At 56.9% G+C, this 22,018-nt stretch overlaps 1 protein-coding gene across 2 annotated transcripts; it reads right to left on the minus strand.

Moving 5' to 3' along the window:
- Positions 1-4,658: 4,658 nt before the first annotated feature.
- On the minus strand, positions 4,659-18,849 carry KLF15 (KLF transcription factor 15). 2 transcript variants are annotated; one of them, XM_072720122.1, is made up of 3 exons: positions 18,713-18,849; positions 13,452-14,552; positions 4,659-5,824 (listed from the first exon to the last, which is right to left on the minus strand). In XM_072720122.1, exons 2-3 carry the CDS (start codon positions 14,525-14,527, stop codon positions 5,656-5,658), a joined length of 1,245 nt encoding a protein of 414 aa, XP_072576223.1. In that variant the 5' UTR covers positions 14,528-14,552; positions 18,713-18,849; the 3' UTR covers positions 4,659-5,655. The 2 variants fall into 2 exon arrangements, with proteins under 2 accessions (XP_072576223.1, XP_025847397.1); XM_025991612.2 differs by lacking the exon at positions 18,713-18,849 and adding an exon at positions 15,582-18,427.
- Between the last annotated feature and the right edge of the window lie 3,169 nt (positions 18,850-22,018).

The raw sequence follows: 22,018 nt of genomic DNA on the forward strand, positions 1-22,018 counted from the left end.
CAGTTGCTGGCTTGTCCTCGTGCCTGAAAGGCTCTGAGAGTCCCCCCACAGGTGAGCTGAGACAGGGAAGAACCAATGGTAGTTGGAGAGTTTCTTGGTCTAAGGGTCCAGATCTCTTAAAATAGGCTCGTTTTTCAAGGCTCCCGGGGGAGCCCTTCCCACGCAGGACCGACAGGGCTGCAGCGTGCAGCAGGACCTTATGAGATATGGCTGCTCTGAGCTCCTGCATCCTTATCTCAGATGCTCTCCTCCACTGGGAGACCCCTCTTCAGTTGTCACATTTTTCCCCTTTCCACCTTATCACTCATTGTCCCCTCTTGTCCACCATGCAATGGGTCTGTTGTTTTAAACACAATTAACTCCATCTTCACAGAACCCACGGGTCAGAGTTATCACACTCACTTCACAGATAAGGATTCTGAAGTTCAGAGTTCATTCCAACTAAATGCCTCTAGGAGCCACCACTACGCTCTCCTGTCCTCCAAGAGTGAGATGATTTCCCAGTCCTCCTCTTATATGTGTATATGGTCAGAATTATATACTATGTTATATCAGTGTATATGTCATATATTAGTATATATGGTCATACATTACATATTACTATATACCATATGTTAGTGTATTATGTGTTATATATTATATTATATACATTATATATCAGTGTATTATTAGTATATCATGCATCTTACATATTAGTGTGTTATATAATAGTATATTATATATTAGTAGAGTACATGTGCTATATATTTGTACATATGTTATTTTTCTGGAGTCTGATCCAGACTCCCTGGTATCCAGCTATTGGTGCTGTGTTTTCTGCCCTCCATACCTATGTATCTCATTTCCACCCTTCCTTCTCCACTAGTTCTGAATAGTGTCTGGACTTCGCTTGTCCTGCTTGCTGTACCAAAGCAAGCTTTAACTCTGTTGCCATCTTTGTTTCATTGTCATTTTCCCTCATCCTTTCTTTAAGATTTTATTTATTTTATTTATTTATTCATGAGAGACACAGAGAGAGAGAGGCAGAGACATAGGCAGAGGGAGAACCAGGCTCCCTGCTGGGGGCCCAATATGGGACTTGATCCCAGGACCCCAGGATCAGGACCTGAGCCAAAGGCAGACACTCAACCACTGAGCCACCCAGGTTCCCCTCTTTCTGCACCGTCCTGTTGCTCTTCCGCTCCAACCTGAGCATGCTCTGTGATCTCCCAGCAGATGGACAGTAATAGGAAACCTCCAGCCTTTCCTGCCTTGGATGGCTGAGGTACATGCTCTCCTTGACCCTTCCAAATGCTGCCCCCTTCCACCTGTGGTCTTCTTCTTTTCTTTTCTTTTCTTTTTTTATGTATACATTTTTTATCGGAGTTCGATTTTCCAACATGTAGTATAACACCCACTGCTCATCCTGTCAAGTGCCCCCCTCAGTGCCCGTCACCCAGTCACCTGTGGTCTTTGTCCATTTAGACTTGGTGTTTGTCACACAGAAGGTAGACTTTGTCCTCGCTCTTGGTCCCCTTATGCGACATTCAAAGCCCTAGCCACACCAACTGCTGTCCAGGCTAACACACCCGTTCCTCCCAGCATCTCCCCTGTACCCACTGCCCAGGGCCTGGGATACTCTGATCATGCGGGGCACAAGAAAAACTACGATTCCCTAGAAGCCTTTCTGCCTCTGTTCCTCAGCCCCCATGGCCCATGTAAAGACTCCGGGCTCTATCCAGCAGTAGACAATGATGACCTGATGAGGTTTCGTTTTGTTTACTTTCATCCATATGAGTCAGGAAGGACTCTGCCATTTGCAGCCTTGGCTTGTCAGCAAAAGCATCTTAGCTCCTCCTTCCCATAGTTTCCCTCTGAGACCCCCTGCTGTCCCTGGAAGCCCAGCTGTTGGTCTCATGCCTGTCTGTGACACCCTCTCTGAGAATGTGGAAAAAGCCACAGGTCAGCAGACCCACCGGGCCCCCCATGACTCTCGCACGCTGCATAGGTGCCACTCTGCCAGGTTTCAGGAGGACAACAGGATCCCTTGTACGCCCAGTGCTAAGCGTGGCGCATGCACACACAGTGGAAAGGCAGCTCCTATGCTCCGCTTCACTCTCCTGTAGTGGAACCCCTGCATTTTAGCTGTGCACACAACCTCTCAGATCAAGACCACATTTTCCAGCTTCCCTTGTGGTGGATGAGGCCATGTGACTAGGTTCTGGCCAAACAGACACGAGGGGACTGACTTGTGAAGGGAATAGAACACACTGCCTCTCACCTGCTTTCTGGGGGCTCGTCTGATACCCTGGCCAGTCATCTTGCACCAAGACCAGAGTGTGGCGGGGGACAGGAGGGAAGAAGCCTGGCTATCCCATGCCAGAGCCACCTATCAGCTGAGGCTGCTTACTTCCAGATTGTTCTAACAGGGAAAAATAAATTTCTATCTTATGGCAGCCACACTGTTTGGGGATCTCTTTGTTATAGCACCCTAACCCATACTTTGCCTGGTACTGTGCTCAATAAATGGTACTTCCTCCACCCTCTGTGTGCCTTGGGGAAGGAGTATTGTGCAGGGCAGGGTGCCCAGGGTTGTTAAGGCTGGGGTTTCTGCTCTGCAACCAACCAGACTCCTAACACGAACAGTTAGGGGCACACTGACCGGTGTCTCCATCTGCTTTCTTGGCTCGCAGGCCAAGAGAGACACTACTTTTCCCATCACAGAAATCACAAAGGGTAACAACGGTGGTGGCAGGGGGGTCTCTCAGAGGCAAGAAACAAGTCAGATGCCTCAGCAGAGCTCTCAAAATTCTCATGGGTCTCACCACAGTGGCACTTGTGCAGGCCCAGGCCACAGCAGAGAATGGAGGCCCTGCCTCGCCAGCCTCTTCATCTGGTTGAGAGGACACTCACACCCTAGAACGGGTCTTTGCTGTTGTTCAAAGTCACACTCTCCCACTTACTGTTCACCAACCACGCTATGATGTGAGGACTATCATGTCCATTCTGCAGGGTGAAGAAATTGAAATCAGAAAGGTTTAATAAACTTGCCCAAAGTGGAGTGAGAGGCAGTTGTCTTCATGCCCACATCTCTTCACTCATGCCACACTCCTTCTGCCTTGCTGTCCCTGCCAGCCCTCTCTCAGCCAACCCTTCCGGGAAGCAGAGACCTGGACCATGCTGCCCACCCAAGGCAGAGGCCAACACACAAATCAGGTGGGGAGTCGGGAGCCCAACCTGAGGATGATGGCTTGGACCACCCTGCACATGTGGCCAGCCTCGCCTTGGCTAAGGGACTGCACACACTGAGATGAGGGGAGTAGCATCCTGGGTCAGTGCCTGCATCATGGGGACATGTGCTCACTGATGTATTCTTCCTCCAGTATGACTATCGTGACCTCCACTCTTTCTCTTATCCAGGCTGCATTGCTTGTTTGTGGATAAAGAAAGGCTACGTTAAGGCACCTGGGAATCAATGCCTCACTTCCCTGGAACGAGTTTGACTACAGAGGGTACGTCTGGTCAGGGGCAAAGGGCAAGGGTCACAAGGCCGAGTCCTTTCACCAAGAACAGAGCTGGTCAGGATGGGGTGTCCATTCTCCAATCACCATGCTGTATGGTGGGTGCAGCTTCATGTCTGCCAGCATCCACCAGACAGGAAAGATGACAGTAGCGGATGGTTCCTGTCAGCAGGAACAATGGCTTCCCCCTTCTGAGGTACATGATTTCACATACATGCAAGCATGCGTGCACACATCTTGCTTAGACATCTCTCTGCTGGAAATCCATGGGTGCATCACCACCTTCCACCATCTCCAAGGGTGTCACTAAGAAACACTTGCTGCATTTGCACTGGGCTCCTGGGGAAAGAACCACTCTAGAAGGTCCTCACCTCTCTATCCATGTGGATGGGGCAACTGGGGCAGCCACTGAGCCCAGCCTGCCCTGCCCAACTTCAGCCACCCACTGGAGCCCCCTCACTAGCTTATAGACTCTCTTTGTTCTCCGGCTCCCGTTGTCTCCACCTTCCAACCTACCCAGGGCAGGTGGATGCATTCAGATCTCAACTGTGCAAGCACATGGTGGAGATCCCAAAAATTGGGGGGAGTTCGAGAGGACTTGTCTCCCCAGAACTCAGAGTAACTCGAATGGGTGGAGATGGCGGTCTCATTGCATATACTGGTCTCTCCAAGCCTCTTCTCTACTAGTCAACACTGAATCCATTCATAATGTCCCAGGCAGGTGGAAAGAACATGCCATTTCCTAAAAGGAGTCTCCTCGGCACACCATGCATACAGTGGGTGCACAGTAGAGGCTAGGAGGACTACACAGAGAGCATTGAGTGAGCATCTCCAACAGTAAATCAGAGTAGAGGTGATCACTGAGGGCCTGGCCTAGCAGTTGACACGGGGATTGGGGCTGGATTCGGGTTTGTGGAGAGACGGAGCCCTCCAGAAAACTACTGTGAGCAGAAACCCCACAGCCAGTACAGAGGTGAGGCTATTTTGGGAAGCCTGCACTGCTGTACCAGGGGCTGAACCCCGAAGGGGTCTTCATGTCTCTCTGGGTACAAATTAAGGTCCTCTAAATGGTGCAAACACAGACACAGAGACTCAGCCTTCAGAATCACCCCCATTTCCTGGCAAAGCAGCAGAAAACAGCCCATGAATGCCATAAAGTTATTGAGTTCGTTTTTCTTTTTATTGGCAAAGTAAATATATTTTTATGAAGGACCAAAGAAAATATACATAATTGTAACATATGTACACCAGCTTTATAGATTTTTTAATTTCAAATTTACACAAATGTTGACATGTTATTAAAAGACATTTTATGTAGATGTACCTATGTACAGCTTATTTACATACATTCATAGGATGTGAAATAAACCTGTCAAAACAAGCTAGTTCATTTGATATTAATTTCTAGACAAAATAAGGAATGCATTTCTAAATCAGGATTCGGAGGCTCTATCTAGTTCTCCTACACACAATGCAGCCTGCTCCCCTCTTCTCCAAGGTGACCCTGGAGGCTGGTGCCTGGATTTGTCTGGAACAGGACGAGGGATGAGCCATGCTGCGTACAGATGCTCCGGGGCTGGCCTGCATCCTCCGCCCTGCACTTTAGCTCAAGCACATGCGTGGCCAGACCCCCTGCCTAATGCCCCATCTGCCAGGGGCCCGGATCTGCACCCTGACTGCCCTGTTCCTACCCCTCTGCTGGTCAGGCTGAGGGGCAGATCCTGGGGCAAAGCACCCCCGCGCCGCCGGGCGTCCTGGACTTGTGGCCTGCTTCCTCCTCCCCCGCACGGCTCCCTCTGGGACCTGACATTTCAAAACCGCACATTGCTTCTTCTGAGCGAAAGGTGCCAGCCTTGGCCCAGGCAGGGAGCCGTGGGAGGAGGTCCAGGCTCCCAGCGCCCAGCGCAGGCCAGCCCGCGGAAGGCACGAAGGCACGGGGGCGGGAGGGCCGGGCCGCTGCTAGGGGCGCAGCCCCAGGGCCCAGGGCGCCAGGTCTTCCCCGAGGGGCTCCGGGCTCCCGCCTCCCGGGGACGCCGCCCTCTTCCTGCACCTCCCGGGCTTCAGAAGGTGGGTTGGCAGCATCGTCACGTCCTAATTAAGACGCAAATAAATTATTGCTACAAAAGAACGGGGAGGGCGCGGGGGCGGCGGGCGCTCAGTTCACCGCGCGCACCGAGCGGCTGCTCCGGGGAAAGCGGTGCACCTTGATGTGCTTGGACAGGTGGTCGCTCCGCGCGAACTTCTTCTCACACACGGGGCACTGGTAGGGCTTCACGCCCGAGTGCGAGCGCCGGTGCCGCGACAGCTCGTCGGAGCGGGAGAACCTGCGGGACACGCACGCTCCTGTGAGCGAGGCCGCCCCGCCGCCGGCAGGTGCAGGACCCCGGCAGGTGCAGGACCCCGCGCTTCTGCGGAGTCCCGGGGCAGTCACCGTCCCCAGCCCGTCCCCGTCCAGGGCGGCACCAGCCGTCAGCAAAGGGCTCAGTGCGGGCGCAGCGGTCCGCTCTGAGCGTTGGGACCCGCTGTCACGGCCACGGAGCCCAGGGGCTACTCCACCGCACCATCTTCCCCGCGGTGGCCGCGGGACCACCCCGCCCGCCTGCGGCTAAGCCTCGGGCTGCCCACTGGGCAGAAATGCGGGGTTCCATGAGGGTCTGCGGGAGGAAGCGCCCCCAGAGGGGAACTGAGGCCGGGGGAGCACTCAGGGAGCTCTCCAGCGGACAGGGGTAGGGTCTCCACCAGGCAGCTCCCCCACTCCTGGGCACCGCCTTCCTGAGGCCCCACCGCCAGAGCTGGCCCCGAACCAAACCACACCCCTGCAAGGCACTTCTGAGAGTTTGGATGGTTCCCCTGGAACCTCCCTCTCTGGGCCTCAGCCTGCCTGGGAGCAAGGGCTCCCACAGCCCAGAGGCCACTGAGAATGAGCAGCTGCTGATGGGAGAGGTAAGGGTCCCAGCCAGCCACATGCTCAGACCACTGACTTCAGGGATTTGAAGCTCTCCCCACCCCCAGGAGCCTCATCCTGGCAGTGAGATCCCACTCCCCACACATACACACTGTCTTCCTCTGCTCTACCTACATTGGTGCATCCTGGGACCCCCTTGCCACAGGACATTTGCACATTCGGTTCCCTCCATCTGAAATGCTTTCCCCTCCCCCTCTTCTTGCTCCCTCCCACTCATCTCTTAGAGCTCAGCTCAAATGTCAGTTCCTCAAGGAAGCCCTCCAGGACTGCATCCCACTCTAGGCTCCCCTGGCACAATATGCACCTCACTTTCCTGGCCCCACCTCTGTGTAATTTTAAATTAGTTTTCAACTTTTTGATGACTGTCAGCCTGTGCCATTAGACCATCAGCTCCATGAGGAAAGACATGCATGTCTCATTCCCCATGGCCCATCCCACAAGCAGCCTGGTGCATGGCAGGTGCCCAGTAAGTGCATTTACATGAAAGAGTGAACACAGCAAGCACCTAGGGGAGGATGGAGGGTTGTTACAGGGAAGCCCTCTCGAGTCCCATTGTATGCACACAGACACGCTCATGTGCACACCACACAATGCACATGTACACACCAATATACACATGCCATACATGTGCATGTCACAAACATGGATGTGATGCATACACATCCATGTAGCAATCACATGTGTGGGTGCACATGCACACACGTAGAACACATGTGCACACACATGCACACATGCACAGGTACCAGGCCCAGCAGCCCCTCCCTGAACCTATGGCCACACAGCCAGAGGTAGGTTAGCTGGAACAGCTGTCCCCAAACCAGCTAATGGGTAGCCTACCTCTGGCCTGCCCCTGTGGTTGGAAGCCTTAATGCCACAGCCTGCCAAGGACTAGAAGGACCCAACAGAAAATGCCCTGGGGAAGGCTTAGTTGAGAAGTAGGAAGCCCTAAGCATCAAACAGGGAGCCTGGCCCAGAAGCACAGAGGACAGGCAGCTCAGACTGGCTAAGTTGCCTCTGGGGCCCAGGGTGTTGTCCCAAGAGAACTGCCAGGCTTCTGCACTGTGAGGCTGGCAATTCCACTTCCTATCCCAGAGCCCCAATTGGGGCTGGCACAGAGCAATGCTCTCAGCATATGTTTGGAATGATAGAAGCCTGACTGGCCCATTTGCCAGATGAGGAAATCGAGGCTCAGAATGATAAGGGCCTGATCCAGCATCCCCAACGTGACAGAGCAAACAAGGCCAGGGCAAAGGTCCTGGCATAGCACCCTGCTGTGCCTGCCCATCCTGGTGACTGCAGAGTGCTGGCCTCCTCCACATTGCTTGCCTGGGTAGTGTAGGCACTGGAGCCCTGAGCCAGTGAGGAAGTGACCTTGATGCACCCTGGAGGTCAGAGCCTGGACTGTGCTCCCAGGCCAGGGCCACCTGCCCCCAGTAGGACTTGAACACACAGCTTCTGAATAGTGGGTCTACCCAGGGCAGGAGCAAGCAGAAAGCCACAGAAACAATGCCACCAGCAATATCTGAGCCTTTCCAAACACGAGGCACCTTTCTGGTCAGGGAGGCAGCAGGATCAGTCCCAGAGAACTGGCAATAACACAGCAAAAGCATGCAAAAAGGACAAGGGGCTTGCTAGGGTCACACAGTCAGTGGAATGGCTGGATCCTTCAAGGCCCCCACTCCACTGAGAGCCTTGTGTGGTCCTGAGTGAGCTCCAGGAGCAGCCTGGGTCTGTTTCCTCACTCATCCAGTGAAGACCTTGGGATTCTGGCCCACCTTCTGGGATTTGTCCTGGAGACCAAGGAGTTGACACAAGGAGTGGCCTCTCATCATGGGGACACCGAGGGAGAGCCAGGCCTGAAAACCAGCTGTCCCCACCTATAAGCCTCTTCCCTGCTGCCTCAGGGTCCTATGACCTGCGGTCCATCCCCGGGAAGTAGAGCCCTCAGAAGATCCCTACCTCACACCCTCACACACATTCTTCTGGAGAGCAGCCACTGGAGGAGCCTGGGGGCCACACAGTGGGAGGGGGGCAGGTGGCTGAGATGCAGACCCTGCAGGCGGTGAGCTCTGCCACCTACCAATCAGATGACCTGGTCAAGCTCTCTGAGGCTTAGTTTCCCCACCTGGAGATGCAGAAATGACAGATCTGCCTCAGAGGACTCAGCACGTGGCAATCATTCAAGGACTGTGAGCTCTGATTACCTGCAAGGAGCTCTGATTACCTGCTGATGCCCAGGAGCACATGGATCAGTACCATGACTCGTGCTCCTGAGGTGCCAGAGAGAGAAGCAGCCAAGAACATCAGCACCACAATGGGCACACATGGCATCTTTGTGCAAAGTGCCCCTTCCATCAGCCAGAAAGCCATACTGTAAATCGTCAGGTCTTGAGGACTACAATGGGAATGGTGCTCCCTGGAGTTGTACAGTGCACAACCTGCCCAACGACACTGGGAGCTCTACCAAATGGAGGGAAGAGGTTAGAGAATGCGTCGTTGAATAGGAGCAGGCCACTGGGTCTGAATCCTCTCGCTGCCACATCCTGGCTCTGGGTCCTCAATCCTGCAAGTACCCCTTTCTGGGCCTCCCACGTCCACTGAGGATGACCATAGTACCTGCCACATAGGCCTGCTAGGAGTTATTAATATTTATATTAGCTGTGGAAGGAGGGTATTCTTTCTGGATGGGACGCTTGGCCATTCTGGAACAGGACGTTCTGCTGCTGTGAACAAAGGGGGCCTGTGTCTGAGCATAGCAAGGAAACTTCTAGGAAGGCAGGCAAACAGCCACTTCCCAGACAGTTAGATCGGGATAGGGAAAGTCTGGTTTGGGCCCCATTAAGGGTGCCAGAACCACGTCCCGGGGGGAGGGGACAAGGAATACTGGGTTCAGGACCAAAAGCAGAAGGAAGTGGGGGCTGGTTACATGGCAAATGACGACCTGGGTTGGGGGAAGCACCATTCATTTTACAAAGGGGTACAGGACACAGTGCCAAGGCCAGAACCAGCCCAACAGGATAAAAATCAAACTGCGTACCAGGGCCACTGGGAAGAGAGACAGCCGTGGGTGTGGTAAGCTCCCCATATGAGAAGACAGGCAAATATGCAGAAGTGCTCCCTAAAGATCAGCTGCAGGTGGAGATCCTCCCTCCCACCGCTTGAGCAGGCCACCTCCCACTGGAGGTCTGCCTGAGGGGGTGGGGGTGCAGGAGAGAGACCTGAGTCTGGGTGGAGGAGATCAGGGGGCAAACAGCCTGGGTTGAACTCCTGACTCTGCTACTCACTAGCTGTATGACCAAGGAGAACTTAACTGTCCTGTACTTCAAATTCCTCCTCTATAAAGGGGACAATGACTGATGCCTACCTTGTGGACTTGCTCGGAGCATTAAATGAGTTACTTTGGAATGTTCAGAGCTCGTGTTAGGAGCTACTGTTACTGCTGTTGGTGGTGATGGCTCTCTTCTCCTAGCCCAGAAGCATAACACCTGAGAGAGCTGGTGGCCTCGTTGGGGAGAAAGGACACTGAGCCAGTGTACCAGGTGTACAGGGAGAGAGGAGGAGAGAAAGGCCAGCCACGCAGCTGCAGGCATCAAGTTCCTGGTGGGAAAGGCATGTCCACCCAAAGGGGGTGGGTCAAGTAGGGCTGAGGGCACCGCCAGAGCCATGCTCATTAGCTCCATCCCCATGGGCTCTCTGGAAATGCAGACTGGTGCCTCCATGTTACAGGGCTATTGTGAGGACTCAACGAGCTTATCTATGTGACACGGGCAGAACAAAGCAGGGAGCATCGCCAAGACCAACGACCACTGCCATTACAGGAAAGTGCTAGAGACAGAGGACACACAGGGCGCAGAGAGGATGGTGGCCTGGGGGAGTGTGCATTGTGGAAGGGAGGTTGGCAAGCAGATTGTGCCAGAATGAGAAGTATGGATAGAAATCTAAGTGACCAAAGCACACAAAAGGGCCAGAAGAGCCTCATAAGGTAATGAGTTCCTCATGGCAGGAAGTATACAAGCAAGTGTGGCCATTTGTGGTGCTCTGAGCACCTTAGAGCACTGCCCAACACATAGTAAGTGGTCAGAAAACATGGCACATACTTCTGCCGTCCTGTCCAGACCAAGCTGCCCCAAAACTGGTCTGTCTTCCTACTCAGCTCCTGCAAGGGCTCCCCCCATGTAGGAGGGACACGTAATCTTGTGTACATCTCCAGGGCCTCAGGATTCCTGAAGGCCAACCAGGGACTCTTGCATTCTCAGAGAAACAGCTCTCCCAAAAGGCAGGCACCCTCAGCTCCCTATGCCTCCATCACCTGTAACCCAACAAAAGCCAGACCCCATTTCAGGGGAAACTTGGGAGAAGCTGGGGAGGCCCTCTGAAGACCTAGGAGTGGCTGGAGGCAGGGAGGGCTCCGGGTCAGCTCCACAGGGACGGCACTATGCAGGCACACCCCATGCCTTCCCCTGCCCAGAGGATCCTGGACAAGAAGACTAGTGCAAAGGCCCACGCAATGGAAAAGCTGAATCCAGCTCTTGCTTGCACACCTCCTCCCATGGGAACTCACCAGCTCCAGAAGCTACTGTGTTGGGGCTGAGAACTGCCTCCCGAAGCTGTCCTCTGGGCTGAGGACTCCACAGAAGGCAGGTCCCATCCTCCTGGGGAATGGGAAAAGTGGGCAGCCTTCGCCAAGGACCACACTGCTCGTCCCCTGGCCCTACCCAGCCCCATTCCTTTTGTTTTTTTTTTTTAATTTTTATTTATTTATGATAGTCACAGAGAGAGAGAGAGAGAGAGAGAGAGAGGCAGAGACATAGGCAGAGGGAGAAGCAGGCTCCATGCACCGGGAGCCCGACGTGGGATTCGATCCCGGGTCTCCAGGATTGCGCCCTGGGCCAAAGGCAGGCGCCAAACCGCTGTGCCACCCAGGGATCCCCAGCCCCATTCCGACTGGAAGGGCCACCACCAAGAGTCAGGAGTGGCCGGGGACAGGGCCCAGGAAGATGAGACCAGTGCTCTGTATGGCCAGATGCCCAACCCCTCCACAGCCCACCACCCCCACCCCCCCACCAAGAGCAAAGTGCATCCAAGATGAGCCCCTATGAGGCTGGCACCCTTCTCAGACTCTGCCTTTGTATGATAACAGTACCACCCACAAGAAGGGGGTGGTGCTGGGCATCCCTGCGCCCCTGACCCTGATAGGGAGCAGGCCCTCCCCTTCAAAGATGAGGAAGCGGAGGCCTGGCCTGGAGGGACCTCCCCAAGGGCACACAGCAAGCCGGAGGCCTAGGCGGAGGCTCCCAGCTTTGGCTGCCGGCTACCCCCAGGCCAAGCTGTCACAATGCCCCGGCCTTCTACAGTTGAGCACCTGCCTCTACAGCCCATGTCTCGGCTTCTCCCCCCACCCAAAGCTCTGACCACCAACACTGCATACCTCCTACTGCGTCGGGCCTTACAGGCCACCCCACAGGGGCCCTTGGCACCCCAGGGCCCACCCCAGACTGTGGCAGGAGGTTCAGAGAGGCATGCGACGGCAGCCACTGACACCCTGGAGCCAACGCCATAGAGCTGGAGCACAGGCTGTGGGGGAAGCCACGTGGGCCTGTGAGATGGGCGCCTTTGGGGCAGTGGCTGGGGGGACCATTCCCCAGGATGCTATCTGGCCAAAGTCCCTTCCCTGGCCCATTTGGCACTCTGTGGATGAAGGCTGCTTCGTCACTTCAGAGACTCGGTCCCAGATCCGGCCACAGCCTGGGCCAGCCGGGACTCCAGGGCCAGCATCTCCCAGGAGCGGCCAACCCTCCCGCGCTCCCAGAGGAGTCTGGTCAGGGAAACAGAAGCTGCCACTGCTCTGCGTAGGTCACACCCACGCAAATGCCCAAGCATGGACGAGGGCCACAGACACGTAGTCACGTAACACACCACGACACGCATGGAGAAAGCAGGACGCACAGCTGCACTCCCACGGTGAGGTCAGCACACAGATGAGCACGCCCTGTGGCCCTGTCTCACGCACATACTCACAAAGCAGTAGCCGTGCGGCAAAGCCTGGGAACATACGGAAGCACATGCCACCCTCCCGGATAGGCTGCATTCCCCCAGGGTCCTAAAAACTGGGGAGAGCCCAGCTGTGGTAGCCCTGGGCATGGGAGCTCCTGGCCACCTGCTCTTCAGGGAAAGGTGCACAAGCCCACCTGAAGAGGGTGGGCCATACCCGGGAACCCATCCAGCTCCATCACCCACTGGCTGGGCAGCCCGGGCCAGACCGCCGCCCTTGGAGAGCTGGTGTCCCCTGCTGTCCCACACAGGGTAGAGTCTGGAAGGACGATTCCACCTTTACTGCAGCACCTCCCCACCTGATCCTCCCTCTCGGTTGTCCTTCGCAGTTTCCCAAATATAGCTTCAAGTGCCTCCAGGGGAGTAAGGACCAGGCACAGCCCATGTGTCCAAGAACATCTACAAGTAAAGTTGGTTGGAAAAGCATTTTCTGGATGTGACTTCTCTGATATGACTCTTGGGGCTGGAATCCCGTTTACTAAGTGGTGTGGCCCTGGGCAGGTTACCTGCTCAGCTGTAAGGTGGCAGTGAGGGCAGTACTTACCCTTACGGGCGCTGGGAGGCCTAGAGGGAGCGATGCCCCCGTGGCACGGCCCCATGGGAGGCACAGCCCTTCCTCCATCCTCTTAGCTGGCCCCACAGGTACCAAAAGAGCCCTTCTGCCCAGGCCCGGCTCCTCACCCTCAGCCAGAGCCCCAGCGAGCCTTACCTGGTCATTATGAAACCGGAGACCAGTTGGTTTCAGGCTTTGGTGCTCAGCAGGGACCAGGAGCCCTCTGGGCAGCCGTGCCAGCTCCGGCCCCGCTCCCTGCCTGTCCCCCCACCTCCTTCCTAATCAGCTCTATCTAATGGTGAACTGGGCCTTGACCACACACCCAGGGGATCAGAGGCGAGCCGGTGTGCTCGCTGCCCAGCCTGTCACCTATCATACTGACCTCCAGCCACAGCCCGGCCAGGTGCAGGCAAAGGGCTTCTCGCCTGTGTGCCGGCGCAAGTGCGCCTTGAGGTGGCTGCTCTTGGTGTACATCTTGCTGCAGCCGGGGAAAGTACATTTGTGCATTTTGATGAGTTCTGCTGCGGGGTTCTTGGGGAACTTCTGGCCCATGAGGAGGCCAGTGGAGCCGGGCCCCAGGGGTCCCGACCCAATGGGCTTGGCAGCGATGGGCACAGGGGCGATCCGTACGAACTTGGAAGGCAAGTTCACATTGGAGGACGGCACCACCTGGGGCACAAGTGCGAAGGTTTGACCCTGGATGTTGACCAGAAGCTGGGCAACCCTGACACCTTCTGGGGCCTGCCCAGGGGAGGCCGGCTCCGTGCCCGATTCCTGCTTCACCTGCACAGGCTGGATCTGTAGCAGCACGGGGATGGGGCCGTCTGATGCGGGCCCCCCAGCCGGGCTCTGGCTGCCATCTGCACCAGCACCGCCCAGGAGGGGAGTGCAGCGCTCTCTGCCACCGGACCCGGGGTGGAGGTGGCTCCTGTGCGGCCCACCTGAGAGCTGGCTGCAGGCCTCCGCGTTCTTGCTGTTGCTCTCTGGCGCCTCCTTGGCCCCCAGCTCCATGTTCTCCTCCAGAAACTCTTCAATCTCCTCCAGGGTGGGCTGGAAGGGCCTTGGGACATCATCAGGGTCACCCACAGGAAATTTGGGGAAGCAGAAATGCTCCCCCTTGACAGGTGCTGGTGTCCTGCGCCAGGCCCCCCAGGCCATGGGACCACTGCCAGCCCCGATGCCACTGCCACCACCACTGCCCAGGGTGGCCTGGGACAGCAGGAAGTCCAAGATGCTGTCCTGGCCCTCAGCACCCAGGCCACTGCTGTAGCAGGAGCAGACGGCTTGTGAGTCCGGGCTGGCACAGGAGCAGAGGCTAGAGGCGTCGCTGTCATCCTCCGAGAGGGGTGAGGGCAGCATGTGGTATGCCCGTCCACTGGCTAACCTGTCACCCAGGTAACCAACTGGGCATTTCGGCGACGAGAAGGTCTCGTCCACTGGAAGCAAGTGGTCCACCATGCTGGCCTGGCCGTGCCGTTGGCGACTACAGAGAGGAACAAAGGAGGCCTGGTCAGGAGGACGGCATGCTCACCTGCCACCTCGAGGGCCTGTGCCCCCCCACTCTGCTGCCTGCCCATAGTCTCTCATTACCAAATGCCTGGATCCTGTCTCCATCCCATCCCGTGGGAGAACTTTGTCTGCAAGAGTGTTTTCCGAAATTGCACCACCTGTTTGCAAAAGAGCGCTCTCCAAGCCCATTGCACAATCCGGGTTACTTTTGGTTTCAAACAGGTTTTCCAGAACAATTCGGGAAAGAACACACATGTACCCGTCTGTGAATGACTGTGAGTACATGTGAGTGACAAAGGACGCAAGGAGGCTCTCCGGACCCTCAAACCGTCAAGGTTGGGGAGCCCCGTCCAGCCAATTGGAGTGGCTGCATTTCCGAGGACACCTGACCTCAGCTCCATTCTTTTTGAGTCACTGGAAGGGGGGTAGAAGAGTGGCCACTTGCCCTCTGACCCCTGTGTTGTTGAGGCTTGCATAGGGTTGCCAGGTTGAGCAAATAAAACTACAGGCCACCCAATTAAATGTGAATTTCAGGTTTGAAAAAACAAGCAACTTTTAACATAAGTATATCCCAAACGTTAAACAGGCCATGCTCATATTATTGAACCTTAACTTGGCAGTCTATATTTTGATTAGGCAAGTCTAATTTGTGGCAAAAAAAATATATATATATTAAAGATCCATCTGTGGGTCTCCATCTTCACAGGCTCTGCTCCCCCACCTGAAGGAGGGCAGCTCATCCACCCTCTCGTTCTCACACCCCTCCAGCCTCAGCTGCCTCCTCTGTGAAATGGGAATGGCAGGCACAGAACAAAATGCCCTCAACTGCGCCAGGACATTTTACTGAGGCTCTACCACTGGGTGGACAAGACCCTGCCCCATGGTAATAACTCATGATACAAAAGTGGTCCCGGTCCCAGAGCACTCCCACAGCCACTACCCCATTTGACTTCGCAGGAGATGAGATAGGATGTCCTTGGCCTGTACCCCACGGAGCACTCACCACCTCAGGAAGGCCCAGATAACTCCCGTCTCCCCCCTAGACCATGAACTGCATGAGGGCAGGCTGGGCTGCTGGGTCTCCACTGTGTTCCCAGCTTCCGGCGTGGCAGCTGGTGCCCAGGAGGGGCTCAGAGAATACCAACAGAGAAGAGAGGGCACATCTGCGTCCTCTGAAGGCCATCCTAAGTCCGGTGTCCAAGGAGAGTCAACAGCATAACGGCTGTAATGGGGCCACCTCCATGGACCTTTGTCCCCGCCCAGTGACCAGTGAGGTTCAAGGAAGAGGGAAGGGCTACATCTGAAACCAGAGATTCTCTGCTGCCTGTCACCACTCTGCACCCAGCCCTGTGATCTGTCTCAAGGCCTACTCCTGGACCTGGCACACGGTACTACTCACCGGTCAGCAAGTCAACAAGCCTGGCCAGCAACAGACTTCTCAAGGCCAGCCAGGATCATCGTCAGCTGTGTGCTCCCCAAATTTCAGTTTCCCCACCTGTTCCAGGCCCCAGTGACCTCAGTTCCCCACTAATCCAGGAAGCTTCACAGAGCTCCAGGAAACTAAAGCAAGGTACATGCCTTCAACAAGTCTGCACCCCAGGGCCGCTTTGCCAAGAGGATATTCGACTCTTCGATTTTAAATACTCATGTGAGGATTCAAAACTGGCAGTTTTAAAATACATGTTATTCACCAAATCAATCAGGTGCTGAGAAGGAATGCAAGTGCCAGATGATTTGAAGGGCAACAAGCGCACTCTGGGCCCTAAGCCCCACTACCACCCCTTTCCCTCACCCTCTGAGCAGGAAGCTCTGCTCCTGCCTCTGCAACTTGGCTGGGCAAGCTCAGGCGGGTGGCACAACCTCTCTGGGTCTGTGTGTGGGTCTGCTGGGTGGGGACGATGCCAGCGGGACCTAGTGCCCAGGCTGCTGAAACAGTTCAGTGAGTGGACACAGGTTGAACACTTGTTACAGGGGCTGGCACACGCAGGCCCCAGTCAGTACCAGCCACTAGGATTAACCTTCAATTAGGTGAACACACGATCCTTCTGCCCCTCTGCTGTGGTCCTAAGGAATCAGGAGGGCTCCAGCCTTCCTAGATCTAGAATAGGCCATAACCGGAGGTGAGGGGTGGATCAGGTCATGCTCCTGCCCACTTAAAACTCTTCCCTGAAATGTGACCATCAACTGACTATTTATTACATGACAGCAAGGAGTTACTGTGAATATTTTAGAGTGTGATGATGGTATCAGAGTTGATGACTGAGACATTCACAGATGAAATGGTATAAAAAGAAGCACCAGGGAAAAGAAATTAAGCAGAGTAGGGTCGGGTAGGAGAAGAGCTCCAATAAATTCCCCAGGAAATGTGACCCCGACTTCTCCCAGCAGCCCAGCACCTGGGCCTTGCCCATCTCTCCCAGGCCTCACCTCCACCTGCTCTAATCCACGCTGGCTGTGCCCTCACTGTGGGTCCCTGTGGGTCCCTCTTCTCCCCCGCCTCCCCGACCACCAGGTGGGAGTGCCTTGATTGGACCCCAGCTCTGAAGTCACTGCCTGGGGGGCCTCCCCAGACCACCCTCTGTGAAATCATCCAGCAGCTGCCCCCCCCAAACTATCTTGGTTATGTGTTTGTGTACCGTGTTTTCTGTCTACCTCCCCACCAAAATATAAGCTGTTCTGACTATCCCATCCACCACTATCCCACAATCTAAAACAAGAGCCCGCACAATTTGCTGGTTGAGTGGGTGAGAGATGCTTGGGGCTGGCAGGCAAGAGGGAGGGGTGTGGAGATTCCTCCAGCAGTAGCAGGGCCAGGGTCAGGCACGAGAGTTTTCCCGCGGGGCTGAGCCGCTGGGGCTGCACACTCAGGCAGTGAGAGCAGAGCAAGGGCGCTGGGGCCACCGCAGGCGCCAGCGACACAAGAACGGGCCGCCAGGGCTGCAGGGAGCCGGCTGGGGCGCTAACCCACGGCAGCACACGGCGCGGCCACAAGCACTGGCTGCGCGCAGGGGGAGGGGACGCGCTGTTCCGGGCACCGGCCCGGGCCTACAGCCGGACTCCGCCCCCTCCCCCGGCCGGGCCAGGCCTGCTGTTTATCCTCCCGGGGACACAGCGGCTGCAGGAACAACATGTAATTGATAACAAGCCCAGCGCCGGCCAAGGGCTCGCCATTGGGTCAGCGTGCAAATCACGGGGGTGGCGGGTGGGGGCCGCCCTTCAAAATAAGAGTCTCGGCTCCCTGCGCCATCCGCAGGCCCCCAAAGTCGCAGAGCCCAGGCGTCCTCCCACCTGTAGGACGGCAGGGGCTCCCAGGAGCCACCTGGTCCTTGGAGAAAGGTGATTTGAGGGACTAAAGCATTTTTTTTTTTTTTTGGTCAGCTGCCCAGGGACGGGGTGAGAGAAGATCCCCTCTAAGTCACGGGGGGGTCCTTTGGGAATACCACGGTGGGGAGCAAACAGGGACCCCAGCAAGCGACGGCCGCGGTGGGGTGGCCCGTCCTCTGCCCCGGCCCCGCCAGCCCTGCTCGCCGCGGACCGCACCAGGGGGCTCCGCGCAGGCGGTCGGAGTTGGGGGCGCGAGCCGGGCGGTGTGCGCGCAGGGCGCAGGGCGCAGGGCGAGGGCGCAGGGCGCAGGGCGCAGGGCTGAGTCCCGTCGTTTGCCCGCGCGTGTGCGGGCGTGGGGCGGGCGGCGCGGCTGTGCCGGGGCCTGACACGCTCGCGCGTGGGCCGCCGCGGCACGGAGGCACGGACCCCCGAGGCGGCCCGCGCCCCCTCCCCGAGGCCACGGCTGGGGGCCGGCAGGAGCCCCGCGCCACGGCCCCTCCCGGCCCGGCCCGGCCCAGCCCGCCGCCCGCCGCCCGCCGCCCGCCGCCCGCCGGCTCCGCCCGCCAGGCCCGGCCCCGGCCCCGGCCCCGGCCCCGGCCCCGCCATATGGGAGCGCCGGCCCGCACGCGCGGGGGCAGTGCCCACGGCCGGGAGCGGGTCCCCGGGCTCGCCCGGCCCCTCCGACCCTCCCCGGCGCCGGCGCGGAGCTGCGGACCGGGCGCGGGCTCCCGCCGCCCCTCGGCCCCGACCGGCCCCGGGCGCCCCGAGCAGCGTCCCCGCGGCCGTCCGGCCTCCCCGAGCCTCTCCCACCTGAGCTGGGCGCACGCCCGGCAGCGGCCTGGCCCGGCGGTCCTGGGGCTCCGGGGCGGGCCGGGCGCGGGTCCTGCTCGGGGCGCTCGCCCGCTGCCCGCGGGTCCCTGCGGCGGAGCCCGACCGCCTGCCGCCCGCTCGGCCTCGCTCCCCGCGGCTCACGTGACGCCCCGGGCGCCGGGAAGGCTCGCAGGAGGCTCGGCCCCGGGCGCGCGCCCCATTGGCCCGCGCCGCGCGCCCCCGCCCCGCCCCGGCCCGCCCCTCCCAGAGACCCCGCCCGCCCGGCCCGCCGAGGCGCTTTGGAAGGCAGCTCGGTCCCCGGCGACCACGGGAGGCGCGGACAGGGCCCCGCGGACAGGGTCCCGAGGCGGGGCGGCCCCACCCCTGGCCCAGCTCGGGCGGGCTCCCCGCGCCACCGCGCCCGGGCCTGGGCCTCCCCAACCCCCGCGGCGCTCCACGCTCCTGCAGGCCCGCAGCCGCCGGACAGCCCGCGGGGGGGGGACCCCGAGGCCCAACGAGTGCCCCGCCGCGCCGGGTCTGCAGGGGCTCCCGGCCGGCACGCAGGAGGCGGCGACGCAGAGCCCGTCCGCCTGCCCCAGGGACACGCGGGCAGGGCTCCTCCTAGGCGCTGCGCGGCCCTTCCGCTCCGGCCTGCGTGCAGGGCGCTCTCCCGCTCCCCCCAGGACCCCGCCGGACTTGGAACTCGCGGCCAGACCTGGACCGGCCGGGCCGGGCTGCGCTGCGCTGGGCTGCCCAGAATGCTGCGGGTCTGGGCTCCTGAGTCCCTGCCGGGGCTCCCCTGGGTCGTGGGGCCCTCCCCGTGCACCCTGGCGGGCCCAGGGATGCCGCGCCTGCCGCCACCGGGAGCCAAACCCAGGCTGGTGTCAGGACGAAACGTGTCTGCAGCAGCTTCAGCACATAGAGGATGAGAAACTGAGGAGCACAGAACAATTCATACTGTGTCACTTCACTTCTGTGTGGCGTCTTAGAAACTAAAAACAACAGGGGCACCTGAGTGGCTCAGAGCCACCAGAGCACCTATCTTCGGCTCAGGGCGCAATCCCGGTGTCCTGTGATCGAGTCCGGCATCCCCCTCCCACAGGGAGCCTGCTTCTCCCTCTGCCTGTGTCTCTGCCTCTCTGTGTCTCTCATGAATAAATAAATAAAATCTTAAATACACACACACACACACACACACAACTAAAAACAACAGATTCATAGAAAAAGAGATCAGACTTGTGGTCCCCAGAGGCGGAGGGTGGGGGGAGAGGGGATTGCAGAAGGTGACGGAAGGTACAAACCTCCAGGCATAAGATAAATAAGCCCGGGCCGTCAATGCAACCTGACATGCAGCACTGCTGTGTGATATACAGGAAAGTCACTAAGAGAGTAGATCGCCCGGGTTCTCACCAGAAGGAAGTCTTTTTTTTCTTTTTTTGCTTTTCCTTTTTATTGTATCCATGGGAGATGATGGCTACTAGCTAAACTTACTCTGGTAATTATTTCACCATAAATGTGAGTCAGACCATCATGTGCACATGCTAAACTCCTCCAGTGCTGCAAGTATAGCTCAGTAAATTATATCTCAGTAAAACTGGGAAGAGGGCAGCCTGGGTGGCTCTGTGGTGTGGCGCTGCCCAAGGCCTGATCCTGGAGACCTGGAATCGAGTCCCACATTGGGCTCTCTGCATGGAGCCTGCTTCTTCCTCTGCCTGGGTCTCTGCCTCTCTCTCTCTCTCTTTCTGTGTGTGTGTGTGTGTGTGTGTGTGTCCCATAAATAAATAAATAAATAAATAAATAAATAAATAAATAAATCTTAAAAAAAAGAAAAAAAAACTGGGGAGAAAACTGAAGGACCGCCAAGATGCTCCTGTTACAACCTGAGTAAGATCATGTCTCTCCTTAACTCAGAACGTTCCAGTGCCCTACAGGATCTGTACCCTCCTCCCCACTACATACCCGACCTTACTCTACTCCTTTCCCCTTGCTTCCATCACTCTAGCCACATTGGCCTCCTTGCAGTTCCTCAGACATACCAGGGACAGTTCTACCCCAGGGCCCTTGAACATGCTGTTCCCACTGCCTGTACAAGCTTCTTTCCCCACAGATTATGTGGTTCCCTTGGTCTCCTTCAGGGTTTTATTCTAATGTTATCTTCTCAGGGACCTCTGCCTAACCACCCAATCTAACACTCTCCCTAATATTTCCTGTTCCCCTATCTTGTTTCCCCTTTTTATTGGCATTTATTCCTTGCTAATGTATTACACATTTTACATTTTATTTTGTGTTTGATCTCCTCTAATAGAATGCAAGCCCCACCTAAGCAGTGATTTCTGTCCCTTTGTTCCCTTTATCGTATCTTTAGCGTCAAGCACACAGTAAGTGCTCAATTGTTGAATTAATGACTTAAAGCAAACAGGGTCAACCTGAGAGGCATGAGGCAGGGCTGAGGAACCTACCCCAAATGAGTTAAGAAACTGGTCACTGGAGAAATGAGAAGAACAGTTTTCCCCCAAAAGAGACCTAGAACACCCCAGGCTAGTCTCAGAGGACTGCCTTTCTACAGAGTGCCTCCTGTCTGGTTCATTCTCCTCCTCTCTCCAGCACACATGTTGGCCTGGTTAACTCCACTCATCCTTCAGATATCAGCTCAGACTTATCTTTGTAGGGGCGCTGGGCAATGCTGTGAAATGGGAGCCTGGGCACCCCGCCCCCGGGGAAGCAGGATGGTGGTGCTGCAGGAGGTAAAGAAGCTCCAACAGGGCAGCATGGAGCTTGGTGTGGTGAATAGGGAGTGACGTTCCTGGGAGGGGTGGCATTCCAGGGCGTGCTCAACCAGAAAATGCAAGAAAGCCTACAAACAGAACAGTAGCCGCCTTGTTGACGGAACCAGGGGTGTGGAGGCTCCAACCCCTTACAGGTGCAAGCCCAGGCTCCTTGGACTGACATCCAGGCCACTCTCTCATTTGAGTAGTTCTTTTAAAAACAACACCTGCGTGTTCCGGCACCACAGAAAGGCGTAGAACAGAAAGAAGAATCCCACTTGGCCTCAGTCCCACTCAACATTTCTGTTTGGGTTTTCCTATGACCTAATTGTAAATAACACGCTTGTCTCTTTTGTGTCTATACTGGAAGCGAACGATGCCCCCTCCCTGTGCTAGACATTCTGTGCGGCCCCTTCGGGTCGCTCTCTCTCTGCCCTTCTGCCCCCGCTCTGTGCCCTCAGAGGCTTTTCACAGGCCATGAACAGGGACCCCTTGGTTTCTCAGAGGGTTTGGCAGCTGGGAGACACTGGTAACAGACGAG

Source organism: Vulpes vulpes, chromosome 9, assembly GCF_048418805.1.
Source record: "Vulpes vulpes isolate BD-2025 chromosome 9, VulVul3, whole genome shotgun sequence".
NCBI classification, from domain to species: Eukaryota; Metazoa; Chordata; class Mammalia; order Carnivora; family Canidae; genus Vulpes; species Vulpes vulpes.